The 21,149-nt window shown below is 46.4% G+C and overlaps 2 protein-coding genes across 12 annotated transcripts; one reads left to right on the top strand and one right to left on the bottom strand.

The window, feature by feature from the left end:
• The first annotated feature begins 5 nt into the window (after positions 1-5).
• Dedd (death effector domain containing) lies at positions 6-12,494 on the top strand. 5 transcript variants are annotated; one of them, XM_059280806.1, is made up of 6 exons: positions 6-139; positions 1,831-1,863; positions 8,599-8,987; positions 9,174-9,281; positions 10,809-10,916; positions 11,681-12,494. In XM_059280806.1, the coding sequence occupies exons 3-6, from the start codon at positions 8,663-8,665 to the stop codon at positions 12,055-12,057; spliced, it is 918 nt and encodes a 305-aa protein (XP_059136789.1). In that variant the 5' UTR covers positions 6-139; positions 1,831-1,863; positions 8,599-8,662; the 3' UTR covers positions 12,058-12,494. The 5 variants fall into 5 exon arrangements, with proteins under 5 accessions (XP_059136789.1, XP_059136784.1, XP_059136786.1 ...); XM_059280801.1 differs by having other exon boundaries at positions 8-139; positions 10,770-10,916; XM_059280802.1 differs by lacking the exon at positions 6-139 and adding an exon at positions 209-299 and having other exon boundaries at positions 10,770-10,916.
• A 679-nt stretch (positions 12,495-13,173) lies between these two features.
• Nit1 (nitrilase 1) lies at positions 13,174-16,517 on the bottom strand. 7 transcript variants are annotated; one of them, XM_059280799.1, is made up of 8 exons: positions 16,421-16,517; positions 16,046-16,168; positions 15,724-15,819; positions 15,078-15,335; positions 14,872-14,975; positions 14,534-14,667; positions 14,304-14,429; positions 13,174-13,653 (listed from the first exon to the last, which is right to left on the bottom strand). In XM_059280799.1, exons 4-8 carry the CDS (start codon positions 15,323-15,325, stop codon positions 13,390-13,392), a joined length of 876 nt encoding a protein of 291 aa, XP_059136782.1. In that variant the 5' UTR covers positions 15,326-15,335; positions 15,724-15,819; positions 16,046-16,168; positions 16,421-16,517; the 3' UTR covers positions 13,174-13,389. The 7 variants fall into 7 exon arrangements, with proteins under 7 accessions (XP_059136782.1, XP_059136778.1, XP_059136780.1 ...); XM_059280795.1 differs by having other exon boundaries at positions 16,067-16,168; XM_059280797.1 differs by having other exon boundaries at positions 16,389-16,500.
• Between the last annotated feature and the right edge of the window lie 4,632 nt (positions 16,518-21,149).

Raw genomic sequence — 21,149 nt, 5'->3', positions numbered from 1 at the left:
CCCTCCCCCACGCCCGCGGCGGCGGTGGCGGCGGCGGCGGAGGCGGTGGCGGCTGGAGCCCGGATGCGGCGCCGTGAGACGGACCCGGGGCGAGCAGCGCGGATGGATCCAACATGGCGGCGCCGAACCTGAGCCGAGAGTGAGGCGGCGGGGCGGCCGGAGTGGGGAGGGGGAGTCGAGTGGGACGGGGCGGGGCCGGGCGGGGCCGCGAAGGGCTGGGGGAAGGAAAGTGCAGGGGGAGGTGGCGGCGACGTCCAGCCTGAGAACCTCCGGAGAGGGAGGTGACGGGACGCTACGAGGTGGGGGAGGGGATCGGCCGAGGGGGGCGTGCAGGGGAGATGGCAACTGCGGGAGAGGGCAGGGGTCGGGGCGCAGGAGTGCGAGCATGGGGAGGGGCGTAAACAAGGGCCCAGGCTGGGCCAGGCCAAGGGGTATTAAAGCGGCCGAGGTGGGGAGTGGGGCTGCGAGCCAGCGCGTGGAGAGGGGTAGGAGCGGGAGGGAGAGGCGGAGGGTGCCAAGGGCCAGGGGGCTTGGGGCGTGCGGTCGCGGGAAGGACTGGGCTCCCGTGAGCGCTGTGGTGAGGACGTGGGGGACGGGGAGAATTGGACTTGAGACGTTTGGGCGAAGGGAGGTTTTCAAAGTGTTAAAATTGGAAGTGGAAGCGGAAGGGCCTTGAGGGAGAATTGGGGTGGAAAAGGAGAGAGAGAGAGAGAGAGGAGGGTTTGGGGAATGAGGAGAGTGTAGATGAGACGAGGTAAGGTAGAAAGTGAGAGACCCGGAGGAAAGTTTGGAAGGGAAGGGAGCTCGGGCAGTGGAACTGCACGGATGATAGAGGTTGGGGGGTTTCCCTTTCCCCCCCGTGGAAAGACAGCAGAGTTAAGCAGTATCAGTTGCAGCCAATTTTAATTGCCAGGCGCTTGGCTTTTAATAGGGTGGGAAGGGCAGAAAGGAATGGTCATGTGGGTTTGGAGAATTGGGGTTGAATGAGGGTTCAACCGGATTTGCTTTCCAAAACACTCTCTTGCTTACTGCTTCCTTGTTTTTCCTGGTTACAAATAGGGAGACGTAAAGCACTTTTCTAGGGTTTTGTTTTTTGTTGTTGTTTGCAATTAGCCATACAAGAATGGGGAGAGAGACGTTACTGGAGCCTTATATATACCAAGGTGGAGGCTCTGGAAGCCTGAGGAGGATATAGAAGAGACAGGCTGGCATTTAGGTAGTCAGGCTAATTAAATATGCTTTCCTTTACAGACCCTTCTTTACTCTTCGAGTACTAGGAGGGAAGGAGGGGTCAATATGCTTATTTAGAAGCACGTTTCTTACTAAAGCTAGGCGTCAGTGGATGCTGCTTTAGTGGTTATCTTCTCATTGTGTTCTAAAGGAAAAGGTGAAGTTCGAGATTGATTCTGGTCTGATGAGTGAAGTGATGGGAAGGAAGTGCTTTCTTGGGCTGTAACTTTTTTCCTTCCAGAAAATAGATGGAATGAGGAATTGAGGAGAAGAGGAAGACGCGACCAGGTTTTTCGCAGAGGTTGTTGAGTTGGGGCTTTTCTTGCAATGAGCCATTGAGATTGGGAGTTCTTGGGTTGATACTATATTGTGAGTTGACAGTGAGAGGGACCTGGGGGACTTTGTTATGTTTGAGTTCTCTTCTTTAGCTTGGAGTAGTTCCTTCAGTGGAATGACTTTAAGCTCCGATGACTTTTTTTTTTTTTTTGCCACTGACGTTGACTAAGTGTGGACCTTTGAAGTTTCAAAATAAAGCTTGAAATTTTACTCTTTCCCCCTTATTTGTTTTTGTTTTTCTGCTGGCTTTGAAACTTGTGCTAGGAAGAGACCTGGGAAATTAAATTTCTTGCAAAGGTAAGTCTGGAACTTTTTTTATTATTTTCCAACAGTGGAAGGGAATGGAAATGATTTGAAAAGCGTTGGGGTTGAGCCTAATTAATGAGGTAGAAGCTAGGGAAAATGAGTTTCCCTCCCTCCTGAGTTCACTAAGGTTTGCTGCAGACGCTCCTCAGGTGACTGGAGATAGATAGCAGGAGGGGAAAAGGACACTAAGTGTCTTGGGGCAAGGTCTTACCTTTGGTTTGCTACTGTCTAGCCTTCGGGTCATCTCTGAGTGACACCTGAGTGACACGTTTAACATGGAAAGCTGTGCTCTTGTGCATGATCTAAGAACTATTTCTCTTGGAGGGTGGCTGAGGGACTTCAGTGGGAAGGCTTTTCTTCTAGTTTACTGTCTCTCGCAGCTGTTCAGAGTTCTTGGGATTTTTTTTTTTTAAACATACTGTGTAATTCTGCCTTCCAGATATATTTGGTTACGTTTTCCTAGTCCCCACCATCAGGAAAGTGCTTCACATATACTTAACTGTCCTGAAGATTTTCCATGTAGTTGTCGCTTCAAGGTTCAAGCCATTCTCCCCACCCCACCCCCACCCCCAGACAGGGTTTCTCTGTGTGACAGCTCCAGCTGTCCTGTAGATCAGGCTGGCCTCAAACTCACAGAGATCCCCCTGCCTCTGCCTCCAGAGTGCTGGGATTAAAGGTGTGTGCCACCACTGTCTGGCAAGCCATTTTTTTTTTTTTAGACAGGTTATCACTATGTAGTCCTGTCTGACCCATAATTTGCTATGTAAGCCAGGCTGGCCTCAGTCTCACAGAGATCCACCTGCCTCTGCCTCCCAAGTGTGGGGCTCAAAAGGGTGTACCACCACACCTGGCTGTTGTCACTCATTTTTTTTTTCCTTCCACATGACTTTCTTCTAAGGGCTTCTGAGAGAGTCAAATATTACTTTTTTTTCTTGTGAAAATATAGATGTTATTCCTGTTAGGAAGAAACTACCATTTTCACTTCAAGATATTTCTTCTACATATTCTTTGCTTCTGATAAGTCAAAGTACTTTAAAAAGTTGGAGTTGCCAGTCGGTGGTGCACGCCTTTAATCCCAGCACCTGGGAGGCAGAGGCAGGTGGATCTCTGTGAGTTCGAGGCCAGCCGGGTCTACAGAGTGAGTTCCAGGACAGCCAGGGCTACACAGAGAAACCCTGTCTCAGTTAAAAAAGAAAAAAAAAAAAAGGTTGTCATTTCTGGATGAGAGAGTCTATTAGGAAGAAACTGTCTAGGCACATATAGACTCTTAATTGGCTCTTGGTTATTTCAGACCTCCCTAAAGGAAGACAAACTAGAACTCCAGGAAATTCAGCAGTTCATCAGAATCTAGAACTATTCTGTGCTAGGGATGTAGCTCAGTGGTAGAGCATTTACCTACTTATGCCCAAGGCCCCTAGGTTTGATCCCTAGTACTCTTGTTTATAGTTGTATTTTTTGTTTGTTTTTATATAGTCTCACTCTGTAGACCAGGTGGCCTTGAACTCAGAGATTTACCTGCCTCTGCCTCCCAGGTGCTGGGATTAAAGGAGTGTCACCGTGCTTGGCTGACTGCTGCTTTTTGTCTCTTGGTAGTTAGCTGTATCTTAGATACCAACACAAGAGTTCTTTCTAATCTTCTGTTTGGAGGAGTGTGTTCTGGTCACTGTGGTATCTTCCATCTAGGAGCTCTGTGTCTAGGCTGAGCTCCCTTGCCACTGAAAGCTGAGTCTAATTTGGGTTAAGAGGAAGTTGACATTCTTTTCATCCTGAAGTTAGATTCTTAGACACCCTGGCTGGGTTGCTGAGTTAACTCACAATTCTAGATGATAATTAAGTGGGGAGAGCTGCCTACCAGCCTGCATACCAGCCTTTTGATATTACTCTGGAAGACATGCCTTGGGAAATGCTTGCTTCTGTGTTTTGCTTCCTTGAATAGTGTAAGTCTGACTGGTGACCTAACAAGGAAGGGTCTGCTATTTAGTCTTGTTTCAGGACTTTATAAATGGCACTGAGGCTAAAGATGAGGATCATTTGTGCTAGTCTTGAAGAGGATGGCATTTTCTTATTCCCCATACAGTTTCATATTGAACTAGGTCAAGTAGACCTCCTGGGATGGACCAGAAGGGAGTACGTCTCTACCACCTGCTCTTCACCTGAATGGCAACAGCAGGTGATGGAGCAGGCATTGCTGGGGTGAGATGAAATTCCTTTGTGCTAGTTCGATTTATGAGTTAAATGAGCTATGTCTTGACTGGCCTTCCTTTACTTCTAGACTATGATTGGATTGTTTTGGTATGAAGAGACCCGATAGCTTCCTCATCTAGATCTAGTAAGGAAAGTGACATGCATCCTTTTGACCCTTCATCATGTCTCACTTAAAATGGGATTCTCAACCTTAGTCCTATAGACATTTGGTCTAGAAAAATTTTTGTTGTTAGTGATTGTTCTATGCTTTATAGGTTGTGTAACAGCATCCTGACCTCATTGTATGCTTGACAATCAAAACTGTCTCCAGTCATTGCCAAATATCTCCTGGTGGGGCAAATTGCTCCTGGTTGAGAACCACTGACCTAGACGCCCTGATGGTTCCTAGATCACTTTCTATTATCTAGGACTTAAAGGTGATTCTTTTCCCCTCCCTCTCAAGTGAAGGGAGTTAATCTCAGAGGATTGAGACCTAATGTAGAATTACATTGATTATATAATTAGGACTATAGTGTTTTATTTTGCCTCATTTTCCAGGGACAGAGTATGTGGGGGTAGTTTTTCTTATTTGTTTGGGGTTTTAGAACACTTTGAATTAGGGACCCAAGGAACAACCTTCTCTTCTGATTGGTTGGACATGAAGCCTGCCCATCTGTTTTCTCTGGGATCCTTATAATCAGCAGCTGGTCAAGAGAACAGGTGGGATAGGGACCATGGAAAAGTTGCAGGGACTCTTAAGGAAGCTCAGTTTTCTCCTGCTACCTACTTGAATAAGAAGCTATTTTTCCTCAGCAACTCTATTTGTACCTAGTGACAGCAGGTGAAACAAGAGAAGAAGAAACAAGGAAAGCTAGTCTGTAGCTGAATAATGATTTTTTTCTCAGCTGTTTCCCGTACTTTGGGTGGGATATCTAGGCTCTCAAAACTACATGTGGATTATATTTCCTCTTTACTTGGATTTCTCCTTTTTCTTTTTAAAAATTATTTATTTTTTGTTTGTTTGTTTTGTTTTTTGAGATTCTCTTTGTAGCCCTGGCTGTCCTGGAGCTTGCTTTGTTGACCAGGTTATCCTGCCTGCCTCTGGAGTGCTGGGATTAAAGGCATACATACACCTACCAGCTTTTTTTATAAAGGGAAGGAGTCTACGCTTTCTTTGTTGGCTCAATGAGGGAGAGAGGACCAGGTTCTATTGCTTTTCAGCTAAGTCATTATTATGGTTCTTCTGAAGCAGCTTGCCATTCTGTTTTTGGTGCTAGAAATGGGATCGGAGGCCTCGAGAGGGCTGAGCATCGCTACCGCTGAGTTACACCCAGTGTCTCTCAGTTTCTGTCTTGTACTTAACCAGTGTCTTCGTGTGTAAAGTGCTCAGAGCACCATCTTGTTGAATAGGGTGGTTTGGTGTGGGTAGTTTTTTATGGTATGGAGACAGCTCTGGCTAGCTAGAATATGTGCTTGGTTACTGAACACTGAATGTGCTCCTGTGCCCACTCCCCACCCGACCCATTCTAGACAGGTTTCACTATAGAACTCCGACTGGCCTTGAATTTGTTACCTGTCTCAGCCTCCCTAATTCTGCGATTATAGGCATGCACATGCACCGCCATGCTTGATTTACATGTGTCTTTTTGGTAGGGTCCTCTCTCACTCTTGGACTCTGATAAGTTTGTTTTTTATCTGGTATTGCGTATATTGTTGATCTCTTAGAAATTAAGTTCAATTCTCAACAACAGGCTGTTTCTACAGATGTCTACTACTAGTTATTAGGAATATAAAGATGAGCTGGATGGTGGTGGAGCATACCTTTAATCTCAGTACTCAGAAGGTAGAGGCAGGTAGATCTTCACCTTGGAGGTCAGTCTGGTCTACATAAAGAGTTCCAGGACAGCCAGAGACCCTGTCTCAAAAACCACCACTTCCCCCAAAATATTGATGGTGGTAGTTCATGCCTGTAATCCTAGCATTCAGAAGGCTCAGATAGGATGATTGAAAGTTCATTGCCTGCCTAGGTTACATAGCAAGTTCAAGGCCAGTTTGGGCCTTGAGACGTTGTGTCAAAAAAAAAAGGAAAAGATTTGGAGAACAGAGAGTTCTTGAAAGAGTCAGTTGCCGGGGCTGGTGAAATGACTCAGGAGGTTAAGGCATGTGTTACCGAGCCTGACAACCTGATTTCCATCTCTGACCTCCACACGTGCACTGTGGCCATATGCACACACAAATAAATTAATACAGATGAAAAACACAGAGCCAGTTGCAGTTGTACAGTTGAGACAGTGACTGGAATCTGAACCGTGGCAGTGGCAGTAGAAGAGGACATTTAAGAAATAGTTTGTGGGGGCTGGCGAGATGGCTCAGCGGTTAAGAGCACTGGTTGCTCTTCCAGAGGTCCTGAGTTCAATTCCCAGCAACCACATGGTGGCTCACAACCATCTGTAATGAGATCTGGTATGCAGGCAGAACACTATATACATAATAAATAAATAAATCTTTAAAAAAATAGTTTGTGTTGTACAGTAGGAATTAAAAACTGACTGCATGGTTGGAGGTCGTGGTCAGGGTAGAACAGTACTCAGTAGTACTATCTTGCAAGCTAGTAAGAATGGAGAACTATAAAGTGGAGGTGAAAACTGTTAAGACTATATGATTGGTCGATATTACCTTGGGTAACTGTGTGAATCAAAATCAAGGCTGTGATTGGTTCTTGGCAGGGGTTTGTTACATGCCACCTGTGAGGAAGGGTTAGTTTGTTTGTTTGTTTTTGGAGTTTTGAGTTTTTGGTTTTTGTTTTTGTTTTTCCGAGACAGGGTTTCTCTGTGTAGCTTTGCGCCTTTCCTGGAACTCACTTGGTAGACCAGGCTGGCCTTGAACTCACAGAGATCCGCCTGCCTCTGCCTCCCGAGTGCTGGGATTAAAGGCATGCGCCACCACCGCCCGGGCCTGTTTGTTTGTTTTTATATTGTTCTGCTTTTGAGATCCAATGGCTCAAAGTGGACTCAAACTCCCAATCCTCCCATAGCATGAGGCTTCTCAGTGTGCGGGATTATGGCATGTGCCACGATACTCACTTCTAAAAGTTAAGGGACATGCTTAAAGTCACACAGCTACATTTGTAATGACACAGTCAGAATTTAAACTAGTTCTAGCTAGTGACTTATAACTGTTCATCTGATTCAGTTTCTATATCAAAGACTGTATTCTCAACTTTTTGGTTTTACCTATGTTTAAGAAATAGGACAGAATTGTGGTGGTGCATGAAGGCAGATCTCTGTGAGTTCGAGGCTAGCCTGGTCTACAGAGTGAGTTCCAGGATAGCCAGGGCAACACAGAGAAACCCAGTCTTGAAAAAAATAAAAAATAATGACTAACTAACTAACTAACTAAATAAATAAATAAATGAGGCCAGGCATGGTGATGCCTGCGTTTAATCCTAGCACTCAGGAGGCAGAAGCATGCAGATCTCTGAGTTTGAGGCCAGCCTAGTTTACACGGTTCTAAGACAGCCAGATTTATTTACATAGTGGCTTAGAACTCTGTAGACCATTATGTTGGTCTCAAACTCACAGAGCTCCTTCTGAGTTCTGGGATCAAAGGGGTACACTACCACACCCAGATGTTACTCTCTCACTGTATTTTTTGTTGTTTCTATAAGACAGGGTTTCAATAAATAGACCAGGTTGGCCTGGAACCAGATCCTAGCACCTCAGCCTCCTCACTGTTGGTTACAGGCATGTGGCTCCATGACCAGCAAATCAGTGTTTGAAGGGACCAAAAGCAGTGTTTTGAGGGCAAGAGGGAAAATCTGGATAACATGAAATAAAAAAATTTGAGGTAGTATCTTGTAGTCCAGGCTGGCCTTGATCTCGATCTATAGCTGAGGATGGCCTTGAACTTCTGATTGAAGTGCTAGGATTATAGGCATGCTTTGTCATACTGGCTTGTTTTGTTTGAGATATGGTCTATCTATGTATCCCTGGCTGGACTGCAACTTGCTGTGCAGACCAGAATGGCTTCAAATTTAGGGCAATCCTCCTGCCGTTGGCTCTTGAGTGCTGTTAAGTACAGATGTGTACTCTCATGTGTAGCTGCAATAGGAACTTCTGAACTATGCCATACTAAAATTGCACAAAACATTCTCACTCAAGGAAGTGACTGTGTTCCTCCTCCGGTAGGATCTGGACTTAGGGTGTCATCTGTTGAGTATGAAGAGCGTTAGTATTGTTTTTGTTCGTTTTGCTTTTGCCTTTTTTTTTTTTTTTTTTTTTTAAGACTGGGTCTCTCTGTAGCCTTGACTGTCTTGGAACTCTGTGATCTACTTGTCTCTGCCTCCTGGGTGCTAAGATGAAAGGCATGCACCACCACACCCAGCATGGGTTTATTTTATTTTATTTTTTTTTTAGTAAACATTTTGTGATATTTAATAAATATATTAAGCAGCATACTGTTAGTAGCATGTTGAGACAGTACAGATAAATAAAATTAGTTGCTACCAGTGTGTGGCTCATGGGTTCTTGTCCTGTCTTACAGGACACTGGAGAGTGCAGCTGCTGAGCAGAGATTCTGGAAAGCACTCTGTCCCTGAGCCTCTAGCATGGCGGGCCTGAAGCGGCGGGCAAGCCAGGTGTGGCCCGAAGAGCATGGTGAGCAGGAACATGGGCTCTACAGCCTCCACCGTATGTTTGACATCGTGGGCACCCACCTAACGCACAGAGATGTTCGTGTGCTTTCTTTCCTCTTCGTTGATGTTATTGATGACCATGAGCGGGGACTCATCCGAAATGGACGTGACTTCTTACTGGCACTGGAGCGCCAAGGCCGCTGTGACGAGACTAACTTTCGCCAGGTGCTGCAGCTGCTGCGCATCATCACTCGCCATGACTTGCTGCCCTACGTTACTCTCAAGAAGAGACGGGCTGGTGAGGGCTTACGGGGTCTGGGAGCACTTGAATATGAGAAGACTTGTGGGAGGCCAGGAGTGCTTAGCACAGGAGTCTAAAAGGGGGGTGGTCTTGCCCTAGGCAGTACTAGAGAATAAACCGTGAGACTCTTGGGGAGAAGGCAGGTGTGTATTTTTTCTTGAGTGCCTCCTTCTCCTCCTGCAGTGTGCCCTGATCTTGTAGACAAGTATCTGGAGGAAACATCAATTCGCTATGTGACCCCCAGAGCCCTCAGTGATCCAGAACCGAGGCCTCCCCAGCCCTCCAAAACAGGTGAGAAGATATTACTTGTAATTTTCGTAAGAGAATATCGATCCCATCACATGCCTGGCTGGGCCAACATCAATGAAAGGATGCAGTCCCTCTTCATCTACCCCATGAAAACTATCAGAGGCTGGGGAGATGGCTCAGTCTTTCACATGCTTATCGCATAATCTTGGAGACCTGAGTTCAGAGTCCCAGCACCGACATAGGAAAAGCTGGGCAATGAAAAAAAAGTGTCTGTAATCTTAGTCGTTGGAGAGGCAGAGAAGGTGGATCTCTGGAGCTCACTAGCCAACCAACCTTAGCACATCGGTGAATGTAAGGTTCAGTGAAAGGCCCTGTCTAAAAAGTACTGGGGAGAGAATTGAGGAAGGTGCCCAGTATTGACCTTTGGCCTTCGAGTACAGGCACACCCATGTGAATACATCCTGTGAACATGTACACATACAAATCTGATGAGGTCTCCTTTGTCTAGATCCAGTGTTTGCTCTCACATCAGATCCTCCTTTTAGATCACTTAAAAAAAAAAATCAGTTTACTTTATGTGTATGACTGTTTTGTCCACATGCATGTTGAACCATCTCTCCAGCCTCTAGGTCAGTTTTTTTAAATTTATTTTTATGTATAGGAGCGCTTGCCTGCATATTTGTATGTGCACCACGTGTGTGCCTGTTTCCTGTGGAGCTCAAAAGAAGTGTCAGATCCCCTCATAATGGAGTTACAGATGATTGTAAGCCACCATGTAGGTGCTGGAAACTGAACCTGGGTTCTCTCCAGGAGTCACAAGTGCTCTTAACCACTGAGCCATCTCTCCCAACTTATTTTGTTTTTCGAGACAAGGTTTCTCTGTTTTCTCTGTGTAACAGTCCTGGCTGTCCTGGAACTCAATTTGTAGACTAGGTTAGCCTTGGACTCAAGAGATCTGCCTGCCTTTGCTTCCCAAGTGCTGGAAAGTAAAGGCTGCTCCACCACTACCTGACCTTCTCCCAACTTTTTCTTTGAGAATTCCTATTTACCCAGGTAAGTCTAGTACTCTGTGTATTCCAGGCTGGCCTTGAACTCAGAGATCTACCTCCCGAATGCTAGGATCAAAGGTGTATACCACCACTGCCCAGCATTCTTCCTTCACTCTTTTATTTTGATTTTTATTTATTTATTTTCCTCCGGAGCTGAAGACCGAACCCAGGACCTTGCGCTTGCTAGGCAAGCGCTCTGCCATTGAGCTAAATCCCCAACCCCGCTTCCTTCACTCTTAAGTGCTGGGGTGACAAATTTCTTCCACCATACTTGGTATCCCTCCGCCATGCTAGGGTTGAGCCCAGATCTTCATTAATGCTAGGCAGACATTTGATCACTGAGCTATATCCCTCAGCCTTCACGTTACATCATCAATACTGCTTTTGTTATTAAGTGTAAATGATTCCTTTGCATATTCCAAGTGAAGTATTTGAAGTTTTGCTTTTAAAACCTTGTGTTTTCCATTTACTTTCTGCTCAGTGCCTCCCCACTATCCTGTGGTGTGCTGCCCCACTTCAGGTTCTCAGATGTGTAGTAAGCGGCCAGCCCGAGGGAGAGCCACACTTGGGAGCCAGCGAAAACGCCGGAAGTCAGTGACCCCAGACCCCAAGGAAAAGCAGACATGTGGTAAGGAAATTCAAGGATCCTAGAGATGTAGACTTGAGGGAAAATACCAAGGACTCCTGGGATAATGGGCAGTGTGGTTTTCAGTGCAAGTCAATCTTTGATTGCTCCTGTCAGGTCAGGTGTAGGTTTTTTTTTTTGTTTGTTTGTTTGTTTGTTTTTGTTTTTTTTTTTTCCCCGAGACAGGGTTTCTCTGTGTAGCTTTGTGCCTTTCCTGGGACTCACTTGGTAGCCCAGGCTGGCCTCGAACTCACAGAGATCCGCCTGGCTCTGCCTCCCGAGTGCTGGGATTAAAGGCGTGCGCCACCACCGCCCGGCCAGGTGTAGTTTTTATGAGATTATCCTTTTGGCAATGGTATATTAATGGTAAATTCCTTTTAGTTATTAGTAAGTCAAAGGAATGCCAATATGACATCCTCATTACAGGATGAACCAAGTCAAGGCAGAGAATTAAACTTTTGCACTTTTTTTCCCCCGAGACAGGGTTTCTCTGTGTAGTTTCGGTGCACTTTTGCCCGGCACTTTTGCACCTTTTAATACAATAGCTGTTTTAAGCAAGGTGCTGGTTGTGAGTAACCTGAGCATATGCACTGTAGGGAAGCTCCAGCATTGAGACAAAGGCTTCAGGACACAGTGAAGAACTAGTTTTGGGGAGGGATGGAGAAGGTGTGACAAGAGGGTTTCTCCTCTGCTGGTTTTGCTTGCTTTTCTAGCTTTGGATGTAAACACAATCCTTACTAGAAACCATTTCCTTCCATCTCTCCCAGACATCAGGCTTCGAGTCCGGGCGGAATACTGCCAGCATGAGACTGCTCTGCAAGGCAATGTCTTCTCCAATAAGCAGGACCCACTTGAGCGCCAGTTTGAGCGCTTTAACCAGGCCAACACTATCCTCAAGTCCCGGGACCTGGGCTCCATCATCTGTGACATCAAGTTCTCTGAGCTCACCTACCTCGACGCATTCTGGCGCGACTACATCAATGGCTCATTATTAGAGGCACTGAAAGGTGTCTTCATCACAGACTCTCTCAAGCAAGCTGTGGGCCATGAAGCCATCAAGCTGCTGGTGAATGTGGATGAGGAGGACTATGAGCTGGGCCGACAGAAACTCCTGAGGAACTTGATGCTGCAAGCATTGCCCTGACCTTCCCCCGTCTCACCTCTCTGGGGATTGTTGGCTCCATCACCTCTGGAGCTTACACACTGTTCTGGGTTCGTTCTCTGCCCTTCAACCAATCACACCACCTTTTCTTTTTTTCTTTCTTTCTTTTTTTTTTTTTTTTTTTAAGGAAAAGACAAAGGAAAGTGGAAATGGTGTTCCCTCCCCCTCCCTGCACCCATGTGCCTGGGCTTCCCCTCTGTTTCCTGTTGCCACTTCCCCCTAATGTGTGTCTCTACAGCCACCTTACCACTGAGCCGTAAGCAAGTGTATAGGGACGGAGTCTATGGAACATAGCCTTTGTAAGGGACTGAACGTTGCTTTCAGGTGCATCGAGGGGTAATCAATACTTATGGCTTTATGAGGGCTCTAAAATTTTGTCTGAAAAACCAAAGGGCTGTGAGTAAAGGAGCTGTGTGGAAGGTGGGACTCTGAAGTGTATTTTGGAAATTAATTACCACCTTCTTCCAAATTATAGAATTTTTTAAAAACAAAGAAGCTGTGGCCCTTTCCACTCTCTCCTGGCCTCTGGTGCTGCTCCTCTCTGCCTTTCCTTCATTCCATGGCTGATACCCCGTCTGGCGTGGCTCCCTCCTTTCCCCTTGTCAGATCCTCTCCAACAGAGTAGATGATTGGGCCAGCCCCTGCCCTCCTGACTGTGGTGTACGTGCAAACACCAACACACAGGGTGGACAGAGGAGAGGGTGCTGGTTAAAGTACACGTTCTCTGAAGAGTGGGGGAGCGTGACGTGTTCCTCCCATTTCTAGTGAAAATCACAAATGCACTCTTACCCTACCCCAAGCCCCTTTGCCCTTGCTTCCTTCTGGCTTGAGAGAAAATGAGGTATTGAGTATCAACTACTTTACCTCCTCCGGAGAACGGGGCTAGGACATGCACTGAGCCTTGTTGCACTTTCTTAGGTAGGGAGGCATGTTTGAGCCAGGAGGCCTACAGGTGGAGCCTATTCAAGCAGGTACCATGCCACCTCCCCTCCCAACCCCCAAAGGAGATGCCCAGACAGACATTATGATTATTATTATATTTTTTTCAATGCCAGTGCTGCTCAGCTCTCGGCATAACTCAGTTTTCATGAAATAAACACTATGTAAAATTTTACTTTTCTGAAACTGAAATCCGAGGTCAGGTCAAAGTTTCTTCTTTCCCATGAACTTGAACCTGTGTTCCATTAAGAGTTTAAGGTTCTGCAAGTGAAAGGAACTGTGCTTGGGTCCTGCCTACAAGTCACAGCAGCATCACCTCACAGCTGTGTGCGCGCGCATCTCTGTGTGTCTCAACCCCAACACAAGTTAAAAGGCTTAAGACAGTGGACCCAGACTGCCATACAGGTCAGGTCGACGATGCTGGAAAACAGGCAGGTGTTGGCGCATCTGTTGCAGAAAGTTGAGATCGATTCGGGCAAGGCAGAGGCCTGGTCCCTCAGAGCAGCGGGCCACCACTGTACCCCAGGGGTCTACCACCATGCTGTGGCCATGACTTGCTCTTGTCTCGTGGTGGCGTCCACACTGTGCTGCTGCTATTACATAACACTGAGAGTCAATGGCACGGGCCCGCAGCAACACCTGAGAATGAGAAGTGTGTTCACTCAAGTACATACAGCAAGTAATAGGCAAGTGACAAGAAATGGGCACTACAGGCCCACCTACATTGACCAACCTGCTAATCAACTAGAATTAGTGACTACATTAACTCTAACATGACTCACACCTATCTGAGGAATGAATTTCCCCACTAGATGGGAAGAAAATCCTTTCAAGTAGAAAGAACAGAGGAAGAGATCTAGTTTGGTTGCTTGTTTGTATTTTGTGTTTTTTGAAGTAAGGTCTTACTGTGTAACCCTGGCTGGCCTGGAACCCACGGAGATCTGTCTGGCTCTGTCTCACAAGGCTTGTGCCACCATGTCCCACTGTTTTCAGTTTTATTTTTCCAGACAGGGTCACTCTCTGTAGCCTTGGCTGTCCTAGAACTTGCTCTGTATGCCAGGCTGGCCTTGAACTCAGAGATCTGCCTGCCTCTGCTTCTAGGTGTGTGCCACCACTGCCTGGCATCTATTTTGTTTTTTTTTTTTTTTGGAGTCAAGGTATCACTGTGAAGAACATGTTGGCCTTGAACCTGTGGCAAACCTCTAGAGTGCTTGGGATTTAGCTTTGTTCCACACTGCTAAGAGTAAGATTAAAAGGAGTCCTTATGTTTTGAAGAGGCATTCTCTTACCTCCCAGTGGGCGGGGCCTGTAACAGACCCAAAGGCTGAAGGATAAGTAAGTATTTCTGCCCCGGCTTCAGCCAATTTCAGAGAAAGTTCAGGGAACCGCATGTCATAACAGATTGCTAGACCAACCTGAAATGAAAAACAACCCAATCATCTCCGTCCATTTTATAACATCTAGTACCTTCATTATCTTACTTTTTCAATATATTCCTGTTTCCTTTTCAAACGCCCACCTTGCCTGCTGGTGTGCTGACAGGTGGCTCAAGAGTTTGTCCAGGCATGGTAGAGTTGCTTTCCCGCATAGGCCCCTGACCTGGGATCTCTACATCACATAGATGTGTCTTCCTGTAACTGGCCACTACTAGTCCTAGAGTAAGAGATAAAGAGAAAATACTGAGTACAGCCACTCCAGAAGTCCAGCTTAGCTCTTCTCCCACAGAGTAATTTATAAGCTAAGAACAGAAGTACAAAACCCGCTAAAGCCAAACAGTTGAGAAAATAATGCTGAAGGATCTGAGTTGAAGGTAGAAAAGCCTGGAAAGAGGCAAGCTAAGATGTTATTAAGTCTCACCCTCGTTGTTCAGAAGCACATGACAATTGTAGATTTTCTGAGTCTGCTCCCAGTCTTGGCCACGCTCATGGAAACCACCCAAGGACAGCCAGATTCCACATTCCCTGGGGGGAGGGGACACTGACAACTCAAGGCTCCACCCCCTCTGTGTGGCAATAACAGGAACGCTGCCCCGTAGTGATTCTACTTCCCTCCCACCCGTGTACCTGGCAAGCTGGCTATATCGTCCCAAAAGGTCCCCATCCAGTGGCTCAGACAGTCGTAATGTCTCGGCAGGATTTCGTGCAATGAAGTCAAATGCCTCAGGCAGAAAAGCCAGGCAAGCACCCAGTCTGGCCGCCTCTCGAACCAGCTCAGCACATGTTTTAAAGTTCTCTTGCTTGTTTGGTGTTGATGTTACCTGGCACACAGCCACCAGGGGCAGCTCCCAGGAAGTTGATGAGGACACCGCCATGGCTCTGGGCCTGTGAATGGCACCGGTAGTGTTCTCAGATTTGCTAATATGGAGAAACCCAGAGGCTCAAGAGGGACTGGGCCAGAAACCTAGTTTTTTTTTTTTTTTTTCTTTTTGGGACAGGGTGTTTTGTAGTCCAGGCAGGTCTTGTTATTTAGCCGAGGATGACCTTAAACTCCTGATTGATCCTCCTCCTGTTTCCCAAGTGCTGAGATTACAGGTGTGTCCCACCATCCCTAGCGACTTCTTTCCATCCTTACAGAGCTTAATCCCAGAGCTACTGGAGTTCACTTATTAAACGTTTAGTGGGTGGCAGACACCTTTGTCTCCGACTATGCAGTTATAAACACGGATTGAGCAGCAATGTGGCAGGCAGAGAACATTAGGAAACATGTTACCTGGGCTGAGTACAAAGTACTGAGATTCGAGGTAATCGGTGTCCGGTACACAGAAGGGACAGGAGTTGTCGAGGCGGCCTGGTGATGAAGCCCAGCCTGAAGAAGGTGAGAAATCAGGACACCTAGCCCTCTTTCAAGCAGTAAGTTTCTAGAATTATCTGCTATTTCCAAGCCTGGCCCGTAATTTCCTCCCCCAAGACTTCAAAAACACCTTTTTTCTTTTCTTTTCCTTTCTTTTTTTTTTTTTTTACTATTAGTAGCTATGGAAAGAGATCATAAAATGGGAAAATGGGAGAGGAGACCATGATCCGTGCCTCAATACCTCAACTTCCAGTGATCTCACATTAAAACTGAAGCCCTTTTCCTCTGCCAAACGTTTCCGCAGTTCAAGTCATCTCATGGAACCTTCCTCGCTTCCCCAATTCTCTCTTCTGGGCTGTGCCACCTGCACAGTTTTATAGACTCAACACGTATCTTTCCCCTTACACCAGTATCTCAGAAGGAAAAGTCACTCTCCCTTGATCCCCACCATCTCGTGGTGGGAAGGGGGCACAGGACCAGATCCCAACCCTTGAGCCCGCCCTCTGATTAGCGCGTCCTTCCCCGCCTCTCCCTGGGGCAAGAATCTCTGTTGCCCAAGTTAAAGCATCGCAGGTGGAATTCACCGCAGCGGGCAGGGTTGGGGAGTAGGTCCTACATGAAGACACAGCCAAAACCATTCGCAGGGTCGATCTGAGGAGCTTCCTGGAGCCAGAAGGGCAGGGGCAAGTGGGTGGTAACTACCAGACCGGATGTGACGCAGTGAGAGTGCGCAGGCCGGAAAGCTTGCAGGTGGCGAAGATGGCGGACAGCGGCGGTCGTGTGAGCAAGAGCAGCGGGAGCAGCACGGGGAAGGGGGCGGTGTCGGCCGAACAGGTGAGGATCCGCGAGCGCCGAGGGCAACGGGGTCCACGTCGAGTTCGTGCAGGAAATAGGGTTGGTGGCTTTAGCCCCTCCCACGTTCTCCGTGGTCACACACAGGGGCCGGGGAGGGGGGGGGTCTTTGGAGGTGATCACGAACCCTCCTAGGGCATGAGAGGTGGGTATGTAGATGAGAGCCACGCCCGCGGGGTGGGAGGGCGAGTCGAGTGGGAAAGCTCTGAGGTGCGGGATCTGGGAGGGTGTCCTGGTCTTTAAGGTGATGGGTCATCGTTTTCCCCGTCTCCGAGATACCATAAAGAGGGTATGGGTTGGCGTGGCGTCTAGTAACCAGTCCCAGAGGGTATTAGTCAATTAATTGTTTAGTCTGTGACTCTAAAACCGCGTTCACCGTCGCCGCCACTCTGCAGAGCCACGTGACTCAGACTCGACCAGTGTAGTCTTCTTTAACTATTTTAACGAAGGAGTCTTCAGTAGATTGGCTTTGTGGTTTGGTTTGTTTGGTTGGTTGGTTTTTGGTTTTGGGGTGGAGGATGGAGGTTGTGACAGGGTCGATCTATGTAGGCTTGGCTTTTCTGAAATTCACTGTGTAGACCAAGCTGGCCTGGAACTCAGAGATCTGCTTTTCTCTGCCCCCGCCTCTCACATTCTGGGATTAAAGTCATGTGTCACTATGCCGGGCCAGGGTTGTTTGGTCTTTGAGACATGGTCTCACCAAGTAGCCCAGGCTGGCCTCGAACTCGCTCACTGTGTTCTCGGAGTGTAGATTGACTTTTCAGAAGAGACCAGAAACCCTTTTCTAATCCAAGTTTGCTTTTCCTACTCTACATAACATCGGGATACGTCTGACCAGAAAGGCCTTTGTGGTATGGAAACTGCCTTGTTAATTGTGGGACTAGTGTTTAATCGATATTAGAAGAAAAAAAATCACACAATTGAAATGAAAAGAATTGAAGTCAGGGGTTTAGCTTAGTGTGTCAAGTGGGAAAGCACTGAAGTGTAGGATATGGGAGGTGTTCAGGTCTCTGGGTTGGAGGCTCACGGGTTGGGGTATGTGTGTATTGAACAGTTATTTTAATCATAGATACATTTGTCAGTTAATTGTTCAACAGTCAGTACAGGCAGGTAAAGGTATTAGCATAAAGAGTTTAAAACCTGCCCTATGAAAGAGCATAATCTGTTGGGACAAGAAAAGGGGGGATTTTCATAATTCTACTGTGAGGCAGAAAATAAGTGCACTTCTGTTAGAAGTGCAGCGAAATTTTGAGGATGGAAGAGGTAACACCTCTGACATAGTGGAAGAAACAACAGAAACCTAATGCTTTCTGAGGGTCTGTCTTGTGTGAGGCTCTGCTGAACTTCTGATGTCAACCTTAGGCCTCCACATACACTCATACACATGGGCGGGCACCCATACACAGGTGTGCGTACACACATGTACACACACAAAATGGAAAAATAAGAAAAGAGTTCTTTCCGAAGGCCAGCAAGATGATTCGGGAGGTAAAGGCATTGTGATCTGTTTCATTCCTACGACCCACGTAAAGGTAGAAGGAAAAAAAACAACTCCTGACCTCCACATGTGTGCCATGATACACACACTTACACATATACATTATGTGTACACATATAATGATAAACTAAAAAAAAATAAAAAGTCTTGCCACAAAGTAGGTTGTGATATATGAGTCTGTAGTCCCTGTATTTGTGGGGAGAGGTAGAGGCAAGAGGATTAAGAGTTCAAGTTTGCTGTGGGATAATGCTCTTGTACACTGTAAAGATTTGTCACTTGAATTGATTTAATAAAATGCTGATTGGCCAGTAGCCAGGCAGGAAGTATAGGTGGGGGCGTCCAGACTAGGAGAATTCTGGGAATAGGAAGGATGGAGTCAGAAGTTGTCAGCCAGACACAGGAAGCAAGATGGGATTGTCACACTGAGAAAAGTTACCAAGCCACGTGAATAAACATAAATAAAATAGATAAGAATTATGGGTTAATTTAAGTGTAAGAGCTAGCTAGTAATAAGCCTGAGCTACTGGCCGAGCATTTATAAGTAATATTAAGCCTCTGAGTCAATTATTTGGGAAGTGGCTGCTGGGTATTTGGAGTTGCTGGTGGCACAGAAACTTCCATTTACACAAGTGTGTTACATGAGATTCTGTCTCAAAAAGATAAGAAAAATCCCTGTCACTTGATAGTCAAGGTTCCCTGTGTATTTTGGAGAGGATAAATCCTACTTAAACATAGCTTTATACCCCTTAGTCCCAAAACTCATGCCCTAACAATGCAAAATGTGATCATTCTGCCCCAAATTCCCCAGAGTCTTAATTTGTTTCAGTACTAACTCAAGATTCCAGAGTCATTTGTGCAGTGAAAAGCAGTTATCTCCTTCCAGCATGTAATGCAGAGGTAGGCAAAGGGTATACATTCCCATTCTAAGAGAAGTAAGCCAGGAGCGGGTAACAAGCTTTAAGTCTGATTCCAAGAGGGCAGGCATTGTCTTACAGTTCTGTAATAGTTTTTCTCCCCATGTGCCATTTGGAAACTCTGGGGCAGGGATTGGGCCTCTGAGATGTTGAGCAGCTCCACATCTATGGGTTTGCTGGGCTCAGACCATGCTTCATGCTCTTGGCCTAGAGGTACATACTGATGCCTGCAGCTTTCCCAGGCAGACAGTGTACACTGACGATTGCTGTACTATTGGGGAGCTGGTAGCTGCCTGGCCTTCGTTGGTGATTGTTCCAGCAAGGAGTCTCTGTGACAATTTCCATTTCTACATCAGGTTTCTGTCTGGACACCCCCACCTCATCCTGACAGTCCAGTTCATCTTTTGAGATTTTGGTAGAGGAAGCCATTTCTCCACAGCTCTTGCATTCTGCCTACCTGCAGAATTAACACCATGAGAGGCATGGACACTACCACAGGTTACTGCTAATGATGCTCTCTCCAGCTTCAGTACAGGCTGTACTCAAATAATTGGAGCGTGTGGGATGTGAGGAGCGGAAGCTAGGTAGACCAGGTGATGAATTTTCTGCTCTCAAGACCCTAACTTTTGGTTCTATGATTGGAGGGACAGCCCCCAAATCTCCAAAATGCCTGCTGACCTTTTTGCCATTGTATGATAAATAGCACTTGGCTTCCTCTGTCAGTTCTTTTCTTTTTTCTTTCCCCGAGACAGGATTTCTCTGTGTAGCCCTGGTTGCCCTGGAACTCTGTAGACCAGGCTGGCCTTGAACTCAGAGATCTGCCTGCCTCTGCCTCCTGAGTGCTGGGATCAAAGGCTTGCGCCACCACTGCCTGGCAATTCTAATTTCTTTAGAAAATGGTTGAGGACCCTCTTTAAAAAAAGAAAGAAAGAGGGTTGGGGATTTAGCTCAGTGGTAGAGCGCTTGCCTAGCAAGTGCAAGGCTCTGGGTTTAGTCCTCAACTCCAAAAAGGAAAAAATAAAAAAAGAAAGAAAGAAAAGCTTGTTACATTTATTTATTTTGTGTTTGTGGAGATACCACAGTGTTCAGAGGACAATTTTGGAGAACTGGTTCTCTCTTTCCACCTTGACAATCTGGAATCAAACTCAGGTAGCCAGGGTCGGCTGCAACTACCTTTACCAGCTGAACCATCTTGCTGGCCTGGCCACCTTCTTGAACTTGTTTCTACTTTGTACATCTAGGCTGTGAATTTTCTAAGCTTTTAGGCTTTTTTTTTAAAGACAAGCAGAACTCTGAATTCAAGGCCAGCCTTTCTGGAAAACCCTGTCTGGAAAAAAAATATTATTTTTATGTGTATGAATGTTTTGCCTGCATGCATGTCTGGTGCCCACAGAGGTCAGAAGTGGGTGTTGGATGCCTGAGACTGAAGTCACAGATGGTATGAACTGTCATGTGGGTGCTGGGAATGGAATCTGGGCTCTTTTGGGTGCCGCACGCTTGTGCTCTTAGCTGCTGAGCCGTCTTTCTTATTTTCTTTTAATTATGAAGTCTGTCTTTAAGCTGGGTGGTATGTTTTTAGAAACAACAGATTTGGGTCTTGTTTTTTGACCCAGTCATCTGTTTTCTCTTTCTCTCTCTCTCTCTCTCTCTCTCTCTCTCTCTCTCTCTCTCTCTCTCTCACTCTCTTTCTTGAGACAGGGTCTCACTGTGTAGCTCTGCCTGTCCTGGAACTCAACTGTGTACACTAGTCCTACCTTGAGCTCACAAAGATCTACCTGCCTCTGCCTCCCAAGTACTGTGGTTAAAGGCATTGGCCACCGTGTCAAGCTTTGGTCTTATCTTTTTGTTTTGTTCTGAAACAGAGTCTCTCCATGTATCCCTGGCTGTCCTTGAACTCGCTCTGTAGACCAGGCTGGCCTCGAACTCAGAGATTCACCTGCCTCTGCCTCCAAAGTGCTGGGACTAAAGCTGTGCACCACCACTGCCCTACTTGGAGTGTTAAGACTTTTTACATTAAGGTTTTTTAATTACTGTAATTTTGTTAAATGTGTTTCTGGTTGGTTGAACTATCGGTAGTTTTT

This window comes from Peromyscus eremicus, chromosome 15 (assembly GCF_949786415.1).
Source record: "Peromyscus eremicus chromosome 15, PerEre_H2_v1, whole genome shotgun sequence".
In the NCBI taxonomy this organism is placed as follows: Eukaryota; Metazoa; Chordata; class Mammalia; order Rodentia; family Cricetidae; genus Peromyscus; species Peromyscus eremicus.
The sequence above is the reverse complement of the archived record's forward strand: the minus strand, read 5'-3'. Positions and strand labels throughout refer to the sequence as shown.

Coding starts and splice junctions, on each gene's coding strand:
- Dedd (XM_059280803.1), top strand. CDS start 8,663: ATGGCGGGCCTGAAGCGGCGGGCAAGCCAGGTGTGGCCCGAAGAGCAT. Junction 9,282..10,769: donor TCCCCAGCCCTCCAAAACAG/GTGAGAAGATAT, acceptor CTTTCTGCTCAG/TGCCTCCCCACTATCCTGTG. Junction 10,917..11,680: donor CAAGGAAAAGCAGACATGTG/GTAAGGAAATTC, acceptor CATCTCTCCCAG/ACATCAGGCTTCGAGTCCGG.
- Nit1 (XM_059280795.1), bottom strand. Junction 15,336..15,723: donor GTACTTTGTACTCAGCCCAG/GTAACATGTTTC, acceptor TGCCATTCACAG/GCCCAGAGCCATGGCGGTGT. Junction 14,668..14,871: donor TGTGCTTCTGAACAACGAGG/GTGAGACTTAAT, acceptor CTCTTACTCTAG/GACTAGTAGTGGCCAGTTAC.